Below are 17,964 nucleotides of genomic sequence, written 5' to 3' on the forward strand. Positions count from 1 at the left end.
TGCCTTCAGAACAAATTTATCTATCTGGTGATGTTTTCAGATTGAAGATGGGACCCATGGTTTGGGATCTGGAAGGATTTGTTTGAGAAAGTTTCAAGCCTTTCTGCTCTGTGTGTGAGCTGCATGCAGTCCTTAATTAGTATAACAAAAAACTCGCACACATTATTCTTCAACGTGTCCTTATCAATTATTGTGCGTAATTTTTCAGTCCTCAAATGGTTTGGATATAATGGCGTGTTACAGGTGATGTGCTCCCAACCCTCCTGAGGATTTGTTGTGCCACCTGGACCCACGAAAATGCCCGCTGTGACGGGTAGGAACCACTTAGAAAGACCAAACCAAAACTGTCTCGTTCGTCTCATCAAGACCTACAAATGTCGCGCTGCAACCCCTGACCTAACTCCAACAGGAAGTGAGCTGTCGGTCTTTGAATGTAAGATGGCGTTTTTCACAAATTCTGTCGATCAAAAATTATTTGCTCCTACACCATTTATCATAACTGCTTCAAACTTGCACAAATTACAGCTCTACCCCTGCTGAACATTACTTGTGAAGGACTTTGTCATAACTTGAACGGTTTGGATTTAAGAAGCGTTAGAAGGTGCAGGACACAACTCCTCATGATGATCTCTGGAAGAAAAGATGAGGGCCAACACACTGTAAACTTGTGATTAAGGTGACATTTTTCAGGCCATAGACATACAAGCTTTATATGTTTGCGTTCAGAACAAATTTATCTATCTGGTGATGTTTTCAGATTGAAGATGGGACCCACGGTTTGGCATCTGGAAGGATTTGTTTGAGAAAGTTTCAAGCCATTCTGCTCTGTGTGTGAGCTGCATGCAGTCCTTAATTAGCATAACAAAGGCTTCACTCTGACAGTCTGTGTGTCAGAGTGAAGTGTCGTCACACACACATGAGGTTTTAAATTACTTTAAAAATGACCTTAAAAGTATTTCCATGTATTTTATCAATTTTATGTCTCTGAACCCAAGAGACTGACCTGGAGGGTTGCAGTAAATCACCTCATTTCAAGTACAAGTCAGTAACAGTGTTACAAACATCAGGAAAGAATATACATCTTTGAGGAAATGTTACATTCAACAACACAGTAGTCTCATCAAACACCTTTCTTTTGATGTAATTGACAGAAAAATTAAATGCTGTGTTTTTGATGCATACACCATTATGTATACTTCGTGCAATCTGTAACTTGTCTGCCACAAACAGGAAGTATGTGAACATGTGAGATATGACAATATGTCAGCAAACTCTCTCTCTCTCCCTCCCTGTCCCCCATCTCTCTCTCTCTCTCTCTCTCTCTCTCTCGTGTCCTGTTACTGCATGTCAGTAACTTGGCCTCTTCTCCAGAGCCTTTGTGCTCCACTGTCTTGCAGGTTAACTTCTATCACAAACTGTCAAAGTTTCATTAGGTCACATGGCTTATGTCTTCAACTTGCAAAATATACGCTCACACCACCTTCATAAGAACCCTTTACAGTTTTTAAAACTGAGTTTGACTTATGATTCTGGCTATTGTGGTACAACATGTGGGAAGTATGTATTAATATCTGATAGTATACATATGTGACAATAATCATATGTGTATAATAACAGTAGAAGTATGGCACACACAGACACACACAGACAAACACACACTCACACACACACACTCCACTCCTTATCCCCCCTCTCTCTCTCTATCTCTCTCTCTCTCTCTCTCTCTCTCCTCCCTCTGTCCACTTTCTCTCGTCTCTCCCTCTCTGCATGTTGAGAACTGGGCTGTCTATGTCTGTCTGTCTGTCTGTGTGTCATACTTCTAGTGTTATTATACAGTGTCACATATGTATACAATCAGATTTTAATTCAACATTTGTAGGTCTTAGTATATATTTGTGTCTGTTTGCTGCACTTAGATCCTCAAAGCAGCCAGTACACATCACTCAAGCTTTCACTAGGTCACATGATTTCAAATGAATATGGATGTGTTGTTTGATCATCACACATGTCAAAGTTTCATTAGGTCACATGGCTTGTGTCTACAAGTTTCAAATTATGAGCTCACACCACCTTCATAAGAACCTTGCATTTTCAACCCTGCGGGACATCTTATAAAAATCACACCTGTCCCCTTTGGAACGGTGTGGACAACTAAAAATATTAAATATTAATATATTTCTCTACATTTTTTTGCTTAAATCTTTTAACCAAGTTGTACTCAGATTATGCATATCAAATATTCATTTCTTTTGAGGATTTTCACAATTTATTTGCCATTTTATTTACATGAAGTCACTGTTACTTTAATGAAAAAAAAAACATGAATTAAGATTAACTATATAATAAATGTTGGATGGATTTTTTTATTTTATTTATCACAGTCTGTGATATGTGAATGATAAATAACAACACCAATTTTGATGCATTATCATTTTTGGGGGCAGTTTCTATTTTTCAATAAAAATAGACACTGTTCCCCTTCAGGACTTTTTTTTGTCTTTGTTGAAAAACAACCATAAAAATATAATTTTTTTTTTTTGATTTTTAACTCCTAGTCAGAGTATACATACCAAATATTCATTGTTGGTGTATGTATGAGAGAGAAAGACAGGGAGATATATTATATATATATATATATATATATATATATATATATATATATATATATGTAGAGAGAGAGAGAGAGAGAGACCTTAAAGCAACCTGCAGTTCATAATTTGCAAATTTTAGCGACACAATTACACTCACACACACACACACACACACACACACACACACACACACACACACACACACACACACACACACACTCCACTCCCTGTCCCCCCTCTCTCTCTCTCTCTCTGTCTCTCTTTCTCCCCCCTCTCCCCTCTCTCTCCCTTCTCTCTCTCTGCATGTCACTAACTCTGCCGTACTGCATGTCAGTAGTATACATACCAAATATTCGTTGTGCGTGTATGTATGAGAGAGAAAGACAGGGAGAGAGAGATAGACAGAGAGAGAGAGACAGAGAGAGAGAGAGAGAGAGAGAGACATGGAGAAAAAAATAATGTAACCTTAGAGCAACCTGCAGCTCATGATTTGCAAATTTTAGCGACACAATAACACTCACACACACACACACACAAACACTCCACTCCCTCCCCCCTCTCTCTCTGTCTCTCTTTCTCCCCCCTCTGTCCTCTCTCCCTTCTCTCCCTCTCTGCTCGTCACTACCTGCCGTACTGCATATCAGTAACTCGGCCTCTTCTCCAGAGCCTTTGTGTTCCACTGTCTTGCAGGTTAACTTCTATCACAGCGGTGCCTGGATAGTGTGGTGTGTGTGGTTGTGTTGCTGCTGTGGTGTCAAATGCATCCTGCTGATTCTGTTATCATTAGTCATTAGTCAAACTGAACTTGAAGTGCCTGTGCTGTCACCTAAGTACGTGGTCATTAATTAGCATAACAATGGCTTCACTCTGGCAGACACAGGCCTGTGTGTGTTTGTGTGTGTGTGTTGTTTGATCATCACACACGTCAAAGTTTCATTAGGTCACATGGCTTATGTACACAACTTGAGCTGGGGGATGACGGCGTGGAGGGATGACGGCGGGGGGCCGAGGTCCCTCCCAACGCTGCTTGCAGCTTTAATTTGTCTATGTTTCTTGACAGTTATTACTTAACTGAATTTGATACTATTGTTAAAAAAGAAAGGGGTTGCAGCTTCTACTGTATGTCATCATGTTTAACATAGACATATCATTGTCCAGAAAACAGATAAAATATCATATTGTGATTAAACTAGTGATTTACAGCTCCAAAAGCAACCTCTAAATCAGTAAATCAATTAAAAAGTCTCACCTTCCAGCTATACATTTTCTCAAAATGGATATTACAAGTTTTTGCTTGTAAAAATACCATGGCTGATTACTTTGGCAGAATTTGGATCATAAATAACACATAAATAGCAGCATTACTTTTCAGAAATGATCTGGGTGGGGAAATAGGCACAAGGTTGTGTTGGGAGTAAATACTGTAGCCTGTCATGAGCTGTGTAATCATGGTGAGTGGTTAGTAGGGGAGGGTTCGTGATGTGGCAGTGGTGACTACGGCAGCCGTGTGGTGATAGTCCTTACCAGAGAGAAGGCGGCTGCGGCGAGAGGCCTCAGCAGCCAGGGCACAGGAGATCTCAATGCGTTTCTCCTGCTCCTGCAACTGCTGCTGGGAGCTGACTGGAGTTCCCCCCTCTGCCGGGCCGTCCAGGATAGGAACCATATTCTGCAAGCTATCAATGAAAATAGACAGATAAACAGGAAGACAGGAAAATGGTGGTGGTTTTGTTAGTTATAGATTACCATAATGCTACATCTGACAATTATAACACATTATCCTCTTCATATAAGGACATTTTTATATGTTAATACTTATCTAATCTTGTTTTGCAAGCAAGAAGTTCTACTGCTGAAACAAGCTATAATGAATAAATTGGGCAACCATTCTCGGTTCCACTGCAATCAAAAAGTAATGGAACCATTTCCTAAGATGAAGGCTTTTATACTGGCATAAATCATTTGAATCCATTCTCTTGAATACATGGCCTGTTGTCTTTGCATATCTATCTACTCTATACTGTATATACTGCCTATTAGAGGTGCCTGTTTTGGTTTTTTTTATCAATTATAATAAATTATTTTAGGGAAAAAAATAAAAAGAAATAAGGAAAAAAAAAACATACAAAATGGCAGGGGTTTGGCAAGAGACATGGCACTGAATATTAAATCACTGACAATGTGACAATTGACAAAGTCCAATGTCAAACTCCTCATTAAGGCCTTTAGGGGCCAAAGGGCCCAGTGTATGTGTCTGAAAGACTTCACATTTTAGGAGCACAGAGTTAACGTCTCCCCCTCTCTGTGGATGTTTTATTACCTGAGAGTGAAAGTGTTGTGTTTTGCCTTGTAAAAGTGTACAGCTAATGGATGTTACATTGTTTCTGATAGTACCCTGCTGTTACGTGACGTACAGACGTTTGCCATCAATATGAGCATTTGACATTATGACATCATGATTATGATTATGGGCATTATATAAATGACATTAGCAGTCAAACATGTATTAAACCTTTACTGTTGTATTTCCTTCCTGTGTGGGGATGGTTGAGTGAGTCGTAGTCGTCGTTAGTATCTGTGTATATGCTTATTATAGTGTTGTTTCTTGCTAGTAGTTTCTGATGACAATTCGCATGGTATGTCACATGAGCTTGAATTTGCATTATGGGTGTTTCAGATGGTGACTGGTTATTTTTTTAAAAGTCTGGGGAAGAGCCTGGTGCTCCAAACTATACACAGAATCAAAATCCTTGTAATTGGAATTTCTAGGTGTACAGATCTATTTCTGTCAACTCTGCTAGAAATGTCTGTGATCCAGCACCCATCCTTGTGGGTACTGTAATGTGTGCGTCTTTTTAATCATGTTTTTGTAATGTCTTCGATCAAACCCACTTTGATTTGGCAATGAGGGTCTTGATCCGCTCCAGTTTCTTCTGCTTCTCCTTCTGTTCCTCTGGGCTAAGAGGAGTGTTATCCTCCTCGTCCACGTAGCGCTCCGGAATAAGAACCTTGTCAGGAGTCATCAGCTGTAACATATACACCTTTATAAATATGGATCCACACACATGTAGCCCACATGCATACAAATACACTGCGTCATATCTTAGAGAGCTCATAGTGCCATATTATCCCACCAGAACACTGTGCTCTGAGAATGCAGGGTTACTCATGGTCCCTAAAGTCTCCAAAAGTAGATCAGGAGCCAGAGCCTTCAGCTATTAGGCTCCTCTCCTCTGGAATCATCTTCCTGTTACGGTCCGGGAGGCAGACACCGTCTCCACATTTAAGACTAGACTTAAGACTTTCCTCTTTGATAAAGCTTATAGCTAGGGCCAGCTCAGGCTTGCCTTGTACCAGCCCCTAGTTAGGCTGACTTAGGCCTAGTCTGCCGGAGGACCCCCTGTAATACACCGGGCACCTTCTCTCTCTCTCTCTCTCTCTCTCTCTCTCTCTCTCTCTCTCTCTCGTGTCCTATTACTGCAGCTTGCTAACTTGGCCACTAACTCGGCTTGTTCTCCGGAGCCTTTGTGCTCCACTGTCTCTCAGGTTAACTCGTGTTGCAGCGGTACCTGGATAGTGTGACGTGTGTGGTTGTGCTGCTGCCGTGGTCCTGCCAGATGCTTCATGCTGCTGCTGTTATCATTAGTCATACTTCTACTGTTATTATGCACATACGATTATTGTCACATAGGTATACTATCAGATATTAATATATACTTTAACATATTGTACCACAGTAGCCAGAACTATAATTATAATATAATTACTTTCATTAATGTTGTTGTAAGCTACTGTTGTTACCGTCTGTCCTGCATCTCTCTCTGTCTCTGTGTCTCTGTCTCTGTGTCTCTCTCTCTCTCTCTCTCTCTCTTTCTATCTCTCTCTCTCTCTTTCTGTCTCATTGTGTCATATGGATTACTGTTAATTTATTATGCTGATCTGTTCTGTACGACATCTATTGCATGTCTGTCCATCCTGGAAGAGGGATCCTCCTCAGTTACTCTTCCTGAGGTTTCTACCGTTTTTTTCCCCCGTTAAAGGTTTTTTTGGGGGGGAGTTTTTCTTCTTTCTTATCCGTTGTGAGGGTCCTAAGGACAGAGGGATATCATATGCTGTAAAGCCCTGTGAGGCAAATTGTGATTTGTGATATTGGGCTTTATAAATAAAACTGATTGATTGATTGATTGATTGATCCTCGCTGCTCAGCTTCTGCTCCTAAGTCTGCATATCTAAGGTTTTTGTGTGTGCGCTTGCGCGAGACCGTGAGACATGGCCACCACCTTCATGTGTGTTGACGTGCTCACATGAGCTCAGTGTACACAGAAGCAGTTAGAGCTACAGGCTACAATGAGGCTAAAAACAGAGTTTAAATGAAGTTTTTCCAAACAACTTTTTATGTCAGGGCTTCAGGACACTTGGATCACTACGGATGAGCAGAATGGAGATATTCTTCATTCATTCATTCATTCATCTTCTAACCGCTTCATCCTCTTGAGGGTCGCGGGGGGGCTGGAGCCTATCCCAGCTGACATCGGGCGAGAGGGTACACCCTGGACAGGTCGCCAGACTATTGCAGGGCTGACACATAGAGACAAACAACCATTCACACCTATGGACAATTTAGAGTTACCAATTAACCTAGTCCCCAGTCTGCATGTCTTTGGACTGCGGGAGGAAGCCGCAGTCAATTATGTGTTTTTTGGACATTTTAATCTGGGGCGCCCAGCCTCCATTAGGTGGAGTTTTGTTGCTAGCCCCATCTCCGCAAGGGATGTGAGGACTCTAAAACTTCACCTGAGCCTCCCTCGGCATATAGGTGAATAAATAATGGCTGAATTTTAATTTTTGGGTGCACTATCCATATAATATGTCCTCCTGTCTACATATCTGTTCCATGACCAGCTTTCTTTTATCTTTGAGACCTGCTTTATTCCATACCGGTTTGCCTGAGCCAAGCCCCAGGCCTCCCCGGGCCAAACTGAACATTACCTACAAGAATTTTAACATGATCATGTTATCCCTCATCAATAATGCATTATCCAATGCATTCTGTGTAATCAGCAGCATTGGATGTGTGTTGGAATGTTTTACTATCTTTAAGTTTAACATGAATGCTTGACAAATAATATCAGTTCTCTGCCTTGCAGCCCAAGTTTGGAGAACAGAACAATGTCAGTGATGTGCAAGACCAGGTCCAGGACAGACAATCCGTCATGAATAAAGGTACAACAATCTAAGATCAAGTTTCCAACTTATAATGCTACTGAACTATTCTCAGCTGCTGATCATAGTCTAGCAATTTACTCCTGAGCTGGTACACCGAGCCTCATTGAGAATGTGATTACACTGATGACACTACTTCGAGTAAAGGTTTGTAAATTACAGATGAAATATACAAGTAATAATCCAGTCCAGAATTCAGTCTTTTGGGGTGTTATAGTATCATCCAATGAAGTGACGGCCAAAATACATTGGGCACGCACATGGAGCAACACATCTGCTGCAGCATGCCCGCAGCAGAGCAAGTCCATTATAATCAACTGAAGCTGCTACAGTGACCGCAGAATCCATGTTTGCCTGTGGATGCATCAAGTGGCTCTTTTCTATTTTCATGCAGCTGGTCTATTTCTTCTTCTCTGGCCTTCAAACTGGTAAAAACAACAAAGAACGGTGTGTTGTTTTTAAAATAATTAAATTAAACTAGTCCATACCTGGGGATGTGTTATGTATAGAGGAATAAGAACTCAAAAACAGTATATTAGAGGAGATGCAAAATGAGAGCACTGTAAATGCACTGTGTAATAACTATTAATGTAAGACAAACAATGCACACTGTATTTAGAAACATGCTTTATGGCAAAATACGTGGAGCATAGTTTTGGCTGATGGCACGGAGGCACGCATTTGTGTGGGGCCGTGCACGGGCACACAGGTACACACGCAACATGGAGAAAGAATGAAAGAAACAGTGCAAAGTGCACAGCGCAATGTTTAGTTTGTAATGTTTGTAGGCTAATGTCAGTAAAGTGAAAATACGTAATGGCTAGCTCACGCACACAGACACAGACGCGCGTTCGTCCAGTTAAATAATTACCTTAGTCTTCAGCAAGTGTTGGTGCTTGCAATTGCATGTCCCAGCCATAAACTGTGGTCCGAGTGCAGTTGTTCTCCGCGCATACACCGCTCGCACTGCTAATGGTGCTCACAGTATGAATGGGTAGTGGAAAAAAACGTGAATATAAACAGTAGAAATGTGGGAAAATTGCAAAAACGGCATTGTGGCTGTCTGCACATGACCAAGATGAAAGCCTATGTGCAAGTTCAGAGAATTAGGTCAAAGCAGTGAGGAGGAAAACGGATGATGACAGACGGAGGGACAGAGGTTTCTCCATTTAATAGTAGGATGCATAGGCGTTTCTAGCCCATTTTTGGACTAAATTGAATCCCAGCACCCCTAAAATTTGAGAGATTTTATTTTAATTTTGTTTTTTACTGTATGTCCTTTTTTAACAAGCTAGAAAAGTGTCAAAACCATACAGTACTTGGTTGAAACGTAATATTTTAACAACAAAAATACAGTAGCACCCCCCCCCCCGGTAGGATGAATACCTCATTGTACCAGAAGCAATGCAGAGCAACACTGTGTGTGTTTATTGTATTTCACATTAAAATAAATCCGTTAAATCAATGCATCAATTGGTGCTCAATAAATCAATCAAACCAATATATCCTGTAGTTAAAAACATCCAGTTAATGAATTTAGTACCAGTTAAAATAACCTGTAAGCTTCTAAACTTTGGATAACTGACTGCATATTCACTTGAAAAACTCAATAGGCACACAGTAAGTCGGGGGAACCACAGCTGCAGAGACGGAGTTTGTGTATCAGGTAAAAAAAATCCTGCTCTGCCTGTGTGACGCATCATGTCCGTGTCTCATGTATTTCGGAGCTGAGACTGTACATAAACAGTGCTTTATAATGTTAGCTTTGAGAGCTCTGTCATTTTTCCCATGGTTTTGAACTCCTCTGCTGTGTTCCTTTCCAGTTGGCATTGTCCCACCTAGAACAAAGTCCCCCACCGATGAATCACACAGCAACTCTGCTGGAGTTTCCTGCCCTCATGGCAGAGTGCCCGATGGAATCTCCAGGGTATGTCAACCTAAACTACATGCAAATAATACTTTTTTCTTTCTTTCTTTCTTTCTTTCTTTCGTTCTTTCTTTATTGCTTTCTTGCTTTCCTTTTTTCTTCGTTCCCTCTTACCTTTTGTATTTATGCTTACTTTCTATCCTAAATGGCCTCATGAGTGTAAGCCATGTTTCTAAGGGCCAAAATACATGGGTCGTGGACGTGAAGCGTCATGTCATCAGGTTTTTTTTTTTTTGTTGTTGTTTGTTTGTTTTTTTTACCAGCTTCACAGACTCTGTCTCTGTAACTTGTGGTTAATGACAGCTTCACTGTGTATATGGAGTTATGGAGCTTTGTTAAGTGATAATGCAGTTGGTTATGCAGGGTTTGGAAATGTAGGCTATGTTAACTGGTAAAGAATGAATTAACTGGATCATTTTAACAACAGGATGCATTGTTTTGATTGATTTATTTAATAAATGTATGTGTCTGTGCCACATCTTTGTGACAGGAGCGTCCAAAGAGTGCTGTATTTCCTGCAGAGGTGAAGTCAAAGATGAGCGTGGAGGAGCAGAATGAGCGAATCCGACGCAACAAGAGCAGCTCTGTGAGGGACAAGAGGCGGAGTCTAAACCTCTCAGGGGGCCAGTCTCCAGCCAATTACAAAGTGGTATGACCAACCATAGGATGATCAAACATTATAATACAGAGTGCAAGCAGAGTAAAACCAGTGTTCAGTCTTTATACTCTGCCAGCTATTTAATCTTTAAGATGACAGTAGTAAAGAACTAGGGTGCTTTCGACGGCACATTTAACACTTTCAAGGAAGAATTACTACTGTTCATGAAACTGTCATTTTGCACAAATTAAGCAGAATGTACCCACCATGACCTCCTCAGTGGTATGCTAGCAATGTTAATTGTTATCCACTACACTTATCTCTGTCTTACCAATCTGCCTTGGCCTGTTTGTGTCATGTGGTCGTGGTGATATAAACACAGCTCTCACTGCTGAAATATATACATACATACATACATATATATATATGTATATATATATATATATATATATATATATATATATATACATATAGATAGATAGATAGATAGATAGATAAATATGCTATCCTGCATGACGTGTGACATGACATGACAAGTATTGTTCCACTTCCCGTGTGGACCACACAACACAAACTGTGCATTCCAATACCTATACTATTATACTACTCAGTATGCCAGAAAAGGTTTCAGTATGTCCCAGTACATGGAATGTCAAATGTACTATGCCAAAAAATGCCAGGATGTTCCACAGCGTCTGGTCAGATTTTGTGATTTCAATAGGATTTACACTGCCTCCGATGCTTGGGCTTGAATAATCTCTACAAATCTTGGTTTGTACCCCCAGAGTGAACCTTTCAGCAGTAAAAGTATATCAATGTAGAAGTGTAAACTGGGGTGAAGGAAAAGCAGCAATCGCCACCAAATGTTTCATTCAAGTCATTCATCCTTGAGCCTGCAGATCATTTGATTTAGTGTGCATTTCTGTGTGTGTATGTGTGTGTGTGTGTGTGTTTGTGTGTGTGCGTGGACAACCTGTGGACAGATTCGTAGGCGTCTAACAGCTCACGAGATTGACATTAAAGACTTGGAGGCAGCGGTTCGAGGCCAGGGACAGGAGTCACCTCGGGAAGAAATCGCTCGCCTGAGACGGTTAAAGGTTGAACCCTATGACCTGGACATTAGCAAAGAGGTGAGAAAAGTCAGCTGATGCACCACTGTGCCTCATTCTCTCTCGCTCTCGCTCTCTCTCTCTCTCTCTCTCTCTCTCTCTCTCTCTCTCTCTCGCTCTCATTCTGTTCATGGCAGAATTTTTCCCACATCATGCATTTTCGGCTCTCCATGCACATTTGTCACGGCCGAGTCCATGTGAAAGACAGTGGATGGCAACAAGCAGACAAACAATGTGCCAGGCAAACAAAACACAGCAGGGCCCATGTCCAAAAGTGCAGGTAGGCTTCCAGAAACAAACCAAAGGTAACAGGCAAGGCTGCTAATACAAGCGCAATAGACCTGTGCCGTGTATACACAAGTGTGGGAGTCAGGTGATCGGGGAGATAGAGCAGGGTTATTGCAGAGCAGGTGAGAGTGTCAGGCTCTGGAATCAGAGGAGAGTTAGTGGCAGAGTAAGGAACAGCACAAATGTTATGAATTGTCAGATACTGTGACAACATGAATTTTATCAAGGGATTTTTCATGAAGAATAATTAACTATAAATACCTGTGGTGCTTGTGACAAAATATCAGCTGATGCAATACAAAACAAATCTATGAAAAAAGAAATGATTACTAAATAAGGGAGCCAGTACCCAAAGATGGCCGGTGACCACCCTTAACTACATGACTTCTGTGTTTAATCTAAAAGCAGAGGTGGAGAGTAACTATTACATTTACTCACGTTACTGTAATTGAGTATTTTTTGCGTAATTTGTATTTTTTTTCAGTAGTTTTTGAAATCTGTAATTTAACTTTTACTTAAATAAATTTTGACTGAAGTATTGTGCTTTGCTACATTTGAAATCTCATCCGTTACTAAGTTAAAACAAAAGTTTTTGGCTAAACAGAAACTAAAGGGGTGAATCAAGCTGTGTGCAAGCTGTGCCTGCCTGGTAAGACAGAATAATGCCCATCGACATTGCTCAAAAAGTTGCTCTGTGTATCATCAGTCTAACAGCTGTGTTGGTGAGTCAAATTGAATGAGGGCTGCGTGATATTAGACAAAATTGACAATGCGACGATTTTGTATACTGCGATATGTATTGCAATAACTTGAATAGCTCTATTTGTCATCATTTTAGAATTATTTTGGGATTTGGAAAGGCTGTATTTGCATGAAATATACATTTTACAATCAAACTGTCATGGAAATTGAGAACTTCACAACCTAAAGTGTTAACCAGCAAAATAGGTATAGCATATTGCCTTTGGCTAATATTATATTGATATGATGAACTTATACTGTGAATCTCACAATGTGACTATTGAACTGAATTCTATGGTTCATCATAGAATTCAATTCAATTGTATTTGACAGTGTTTTATTGTTTCATGTGATGGTCTGACTAAGTTGTACTGCCCAAAAGACACAGTAAGTGTTGTGTTGATATGTTTAATGTTATTATGCTCTTATATTTGTAAAGATTTTCCTTTAATGAAAAATAACCAGTTTTTGGATAGGATTTATGACCCCTGGATGTTTTTTGTACTGCATAGTAGTGACCCCTATCAAGTTGTCGGAAGTAACTAAGTAACTTCTACTTTAAGTACATTTTAAACAAACTACTTTTTACTTTTACTTGAGTAGATTTTTAAATGGGTAGCTTTACTTGTACTTAAGTAGAATTTCATCAAAGTAAAGGTACTTTTACTTGAGTAGAATTTTTCAGTACTTTTTCCACCTCTGTCTAAAAGTAATGTAATGTAATCTGGAATGTAACTAAATACACTTACTCGGGTAATGTTCTTAAGTACTAATTAAAGGTGCTTTTTCTTTTGCTGAGATTTTTAAATTGGGCCTGCTTCTGCTTCACAACAGTTCAGAGATGATAGCTGATGAAATATGATGCACTGCATAGTATATTTTGCTTACATTTGTGATAAATTACTTAACCTGAAGTGTAGTATTTCTATAGACCACACCATCACCACACAGTGGTGTTGTAATTAATGCGTAAGAATAGAAAAGCCATAAAAGTCTGCCATGATGGATTTTTTGGTAATTTGCATAATGTGATAAACAGTGCAACTACTGGACTTTACTTAATTTTGACTCTATCACCAAAACACCAAATCTCATAGCCTTATGGGACTGAGAGACACATTTCTATTATAAATGAGCAAGATGGGTTAAAAAAAAAAACATGGGCACCATTAATCGAAAACCTTCAAAAAGGGCGTGTCTTAGAGGGGAATAGGTCACAACTTGAATTTTCTTTGACCAGTCCTGATTAAACTCAGTGGACAGATCTGAACAGTGGACAGTGAACAGATGATGCATGGTGCATGTGAGCATGACATGGTTAGCGTTACATGCTATGTCATTGTTTAATTTACCGTAAGCTGGAATGAGTGAGAGAAATGAAACTTGGCACCATAACTAGAAATTATGTCCCAGTGCTTGACATCAATTTTAATCCCAGTCGTCCTGATGTTGATGCTACTATTTAAGGCCAAAACATCCACCTCTTGGACAATTAAAGGGATTACTGTTATTGTTTTTTCACTTATTTATTTTTTACATAATGCAGATTGGCAAAGAATCAATCATGGCAGCCTTAAAGGCTCTCTAAGTCTTCCTAAGCTTGAAAAGTTTTTGTCACATACAGCAAACATCTCCTCACGATCCGCTAGCTACATGTCCTCTGAATATGCTGTGAAAAAGTCCGGTCTCTGGAGGCAGCCCAGGCTCCGCAAATGGCGAGACCAGCAAAAGCAAGCACACACACATGAATGCGGTGCCCATGTCTCACGGTCTTGCGCAAGCGCACACACGTGAACGCGGTGCCCAGAGAGGCAGTTAGAGCTACAGGCTATAATGAGGCTAAAAGGCGAGCTAGCTCCATTGTGTTTGATAACATTGTTGATTGTAAACAGAAGTGAAGTGTTTTTGTTGCCATTTGCGGAGCCTGGGCTGCCGACAGAGACCAGACTTTTTCACAACATATTCAGAGGACATGTAGCTAGCGAATCGTGAGGAGATGTTTGCTGTAAGTGACACAAATTTTTCAAGCTTAGGAAGACTTAGAGAGCCTTTAAGGCTGTCATGATTGATTCTTTGCCAATCTGCATTATGTAAAAAATAATAAAATGAAAAAACAATAATAGTAATCCCTTTAATTGTCCAAGAGGTGGGTGTTTTGGCCTTAAATAGTAGTAGCATCAATAGTAGCAGCTCACACACCAGCCAAGCCATCGCAGATGCTTTCGATAGCATGCTTCAGACCTGGGGTATTCCGAAGACGTCTGTCCACGTAGTGCTCCAAGACAATGCAAGAAATATGAAAAAGGCCATGAATGATGCTGAACTCCCCAGCCTGACCTGTACTGCTCACACTCTCCAGCTGGTGGTTCACAAAGGTCTGTTGTCACAGAGGAGTGCTGCTGATGCAGTGGCAATCGGCCGCAAAATAGTTAATAGACATTTTAAACATTCTACTCTAGCCTACTCCCGCCTCGAAGACCTTCAATTAGAGATCAGCCGGCCTGCCAAGCGACTCCAGCAAGATGTACACACCGGCTGGAATGGTACATTTTACATGATACAGTCCTTGGTTGAGCAGAAACGGGCTTTGGGAATATTAGCGTCTGAATACGGACTCCCCGATATTCTGACGGCTCAACAGTGGACACTGCTGGAGAAGGTGCTATCTCTCCTGCGTCCGTTCGAGGAGTTGGCTCGAAAAAGCTAGCTCTGCATACGCCATTGCCGCAGACATCATTCCAGTGGTCAGTGTGCTGCACAGATTTCTAACGAAGGAGACCGATGAAGACCATGGGGTCAAAGGGATGAAGGGAACCTTGGCTGCAGCTGTCAGGAAGCGATTCTCTGATGAGAAGGAAAACCCACTCTACAGCATCGCAACGCTACTCGATCCCAGGTGAGTTTGTGAGTGTGCCTGTGTGTGTTTTAGTGTGTCTCTGGGTGTAGGATTGTGCCTGTGAGTGTGCCTGTGTGTGTTTTAGTGTGCCTGTGTGTGTTTTAGTGTGTCTGTGAGTGTGAGATTGTGCCTATGAGTGTGCCTGTGTGTGTTTTAGTGTGTCTGTGTGTGTGTGTTTTAGTGTGTCTGTGAGTGTGAGATTGTGCCTGTGAGTGTGCCTGTGTGTGCGTTAGTGTGCCTGTGAGTGTGAGATTGTGCCTATGAGTGTGCCTGTGTGTGTTTTAGTGTGCCTGTGTGTGTGTGTTTTAGTGTGTCTGTGAGTGTGAGATTGTGCCTGTGAGTGTGCCTGTGTGCGTTAGTGTGCCTGTGAGTGTGAGACTGCCTGAGTGTGCCTGTGTGAGTGACTGCTTGTGTGTGTGACTGTGAGTGAGTGCATGTGACTGAGTGTGTGAGTAAGAGAGTGAGGGAGTGAGAGACAGATGAAAAGTAAACAGGATGCCCCTATGTCATGCTAAAAGCTCATTTTCATATTTAACTTTAATTTAATCAATAAGTTGATCATTTTACTTCTATGGCCAAAATGGCAAGCATACCCATTGTCAGCTCAGTTTTCTCCCTCTCTGTTTCAGGTATAAAAATCACTTTTTCTCCAGCAACACCGCTGCTGCAAATGCGAAAGAGATGCTGACCCTTGAGCTGCTGAGGTTGCCTGGAGAGGTGGACAAGCAGGAGGATCTTGATCCAGCTGAAGCACCTGCAAGAAAACCATGCAGTGACCAGGCCAGCAGCAGTCTAGACAGCATATTTGATGAAATCGCAGATGAGAAGGCATCAGCATCCCTGGACATAGCAGCATTAGACTACTGCACAATTAGAGACATATCTTGGAGAGACCACAATTTCACGGCAAGACAAACCATTACAATTCTGGGTGGTTAACAAAGTGTGGTTCCCTACTCTGGCTAAACTGGCGTGCAGATACCTTTCAGCACCATGCAGCAGTGTTGACAGTGAAAGGCTGTTCAGCTCAGTGTCACATATTGTGAATGAAAGCAGAAACAGGCTCACAGCTGATCATGCAGAGATGATTTTGTTCATCAAAAAGAACCTACCTCTCACTTTCCCAAAAAAATGCTTACTTCAGACTAGACCACACCATTGTAAGCTGACTGAAAGTTTTATATTTACTTTGATTCAAATGTGGACACTCTGTAGTAGTTTAATTCATATTTTGTTTATCTGAAAGCTGTAGACAGTGCCAACTATTTTAGTTGATATTTTGTTTGATTGATTCAAACATGGACACTTAGCAAATTCATATGTTGTTTATCTGAAAGCTTGAGACAATGCCAAATAGTTTGATATTTTGTTTGACTGAAATGTGAAGTCTGTGCACTGATTTCACTGACATTTTTTGTTATTGAAAGCTGGAGACAGTACTTTATTAGGGGGCCAAGCCCAAGGGGCCAAGGGAACGCGTATGCAAGCAGATGCGTTTCCTAGGACCAACGGTGCTAGGAACCCTATTGTTTTTGTAAAGATTTTTATTTTTATTCTTCTGTAGGTAAAAGTGGTGCTGCAGGCTAAACCGTGCAAGGTAGGGCAGTGCAATTTGGAGGGGTCGTCCAGACCCATGTACATACCTCAGGCGCAAAAAACTATATATATCTGCCTGCAGGGGGCGCTATAACCTAGGCCAATGCGTTTTTGCCTATAGCTCCCACACCGTATGTCGCACATTCAAAAATCTTGTATCCTCAGCTTCCCTGAATAGAGCTGAATCCCTTTGCCATAGGCCACGCCCACTTGCTCCTAGGAAGTTTTTTCATAAAATCACTTTTTCGAACTTCTCCTTGGGATTTTGTCCAATCTGCGTGAAACTTGACATATACACTCTTCTACTGGACCTGATCTAAAGTTATCAAAAGAATTTTATTTGGTCAAAAAATGCGCAAATTATTAACAAACAAACTTCTATAGCTAGCTATAAAAATGCAAACTGTTGGATATCTCGGTCAAACTATTAACACCAAATTTGAGAGACTTGGTTGGCATAAGACTGTGAGAGTATGAGCTGAATTTGGCGAATTTTGGCAACTAGGGGGCGCTACAAATATGGTAAGTTTATATCTCTTGAATGGCTGCACCGACTTCTACGAAATTCAGTTGGTATGATGTAGGGCCAATTCTGAGGTCAAATCTTGAAGGTGGTCATGACTGGTCAATGTGGGCGTGGCTTATTACAAGATAAACAACAAACATTAATGTCAGCCAAACTATTATGCTGAGGGTTTTGAAATTTTAAGGGTACATATAAAATAGGACACAGATCTTCCGTACCAAAAATTGCACATGTACTCCACTAGGTGGTGCTATAACGGATGCAAACGCGTTTTTGCCTGCAACTTACACATTTTAAATGACACTTTCACAAACGTTATATCTATGTGTTCCCTGGATAGAGCTGGGTTGTCTGACACAGGCCCCGCCCACTTCTGCTGTACATTTTCTTTGCTAATTTGCCACATGTCCAAAACCTACTTTTTTGAACTCCTACATTTTCAGTGCCACCTGCCTGAAACTTTGCACATAGA

The 17,964-nt window shown here is 40.9% G+C and overlaps 1 protein-coding gene across 13 annotated transcripts in view; it reads left to right on the forward strand.

Moving 5' to 3' along the window:
* The window catches only part of plekha6 (pleckstrin homology domain containing, family A member 6), a 371,706-nt gene that overhangs the window by 336,917 nt on the left and 16,825 nt on the right, over positions 1 to 17,964 (forward strand). For all 13 annotated transcript variants that reach the window (XM_049569368.1, XM_049569285.1, XM_049569451.1 and 10 more), the window contains 4 exons: positions 7,736 to 7,811; positions 9,635 to 9,738; positions 10,229 to 10,387; positions 11,320 to 11,466. In XM_049569368.1, the coding sequence (XP_049425325.1) occupies positions 7,736 to 7,811; positions 9,635 to 9,738; positions 10,229 to 10,387; positions 11,320 to 11,466 (486 nt within the window). The remainder of the gene's footprint in view (positions 1 to 7,735; positions 7,812 to 9,634; positions 9,739 to 10,228; positions 10,388 to 11,319; positions 11,467 to 17,964) is intronic.

This window comes from Epinephelus fuscoguttatus, linkage group LG1, assembly GCF_011397635.1.
Source record: "Epinephelus fuscoguttatus linkage group LG1, E.fuscoguttatus.final_Chr_v1".
Lineage (NCBI taxonomy): Eukaryota > Metazoa > Chordata > Actinopteri > Perciformes > Serranidae > Epinephelus > Epinephelus fuscoguttatus.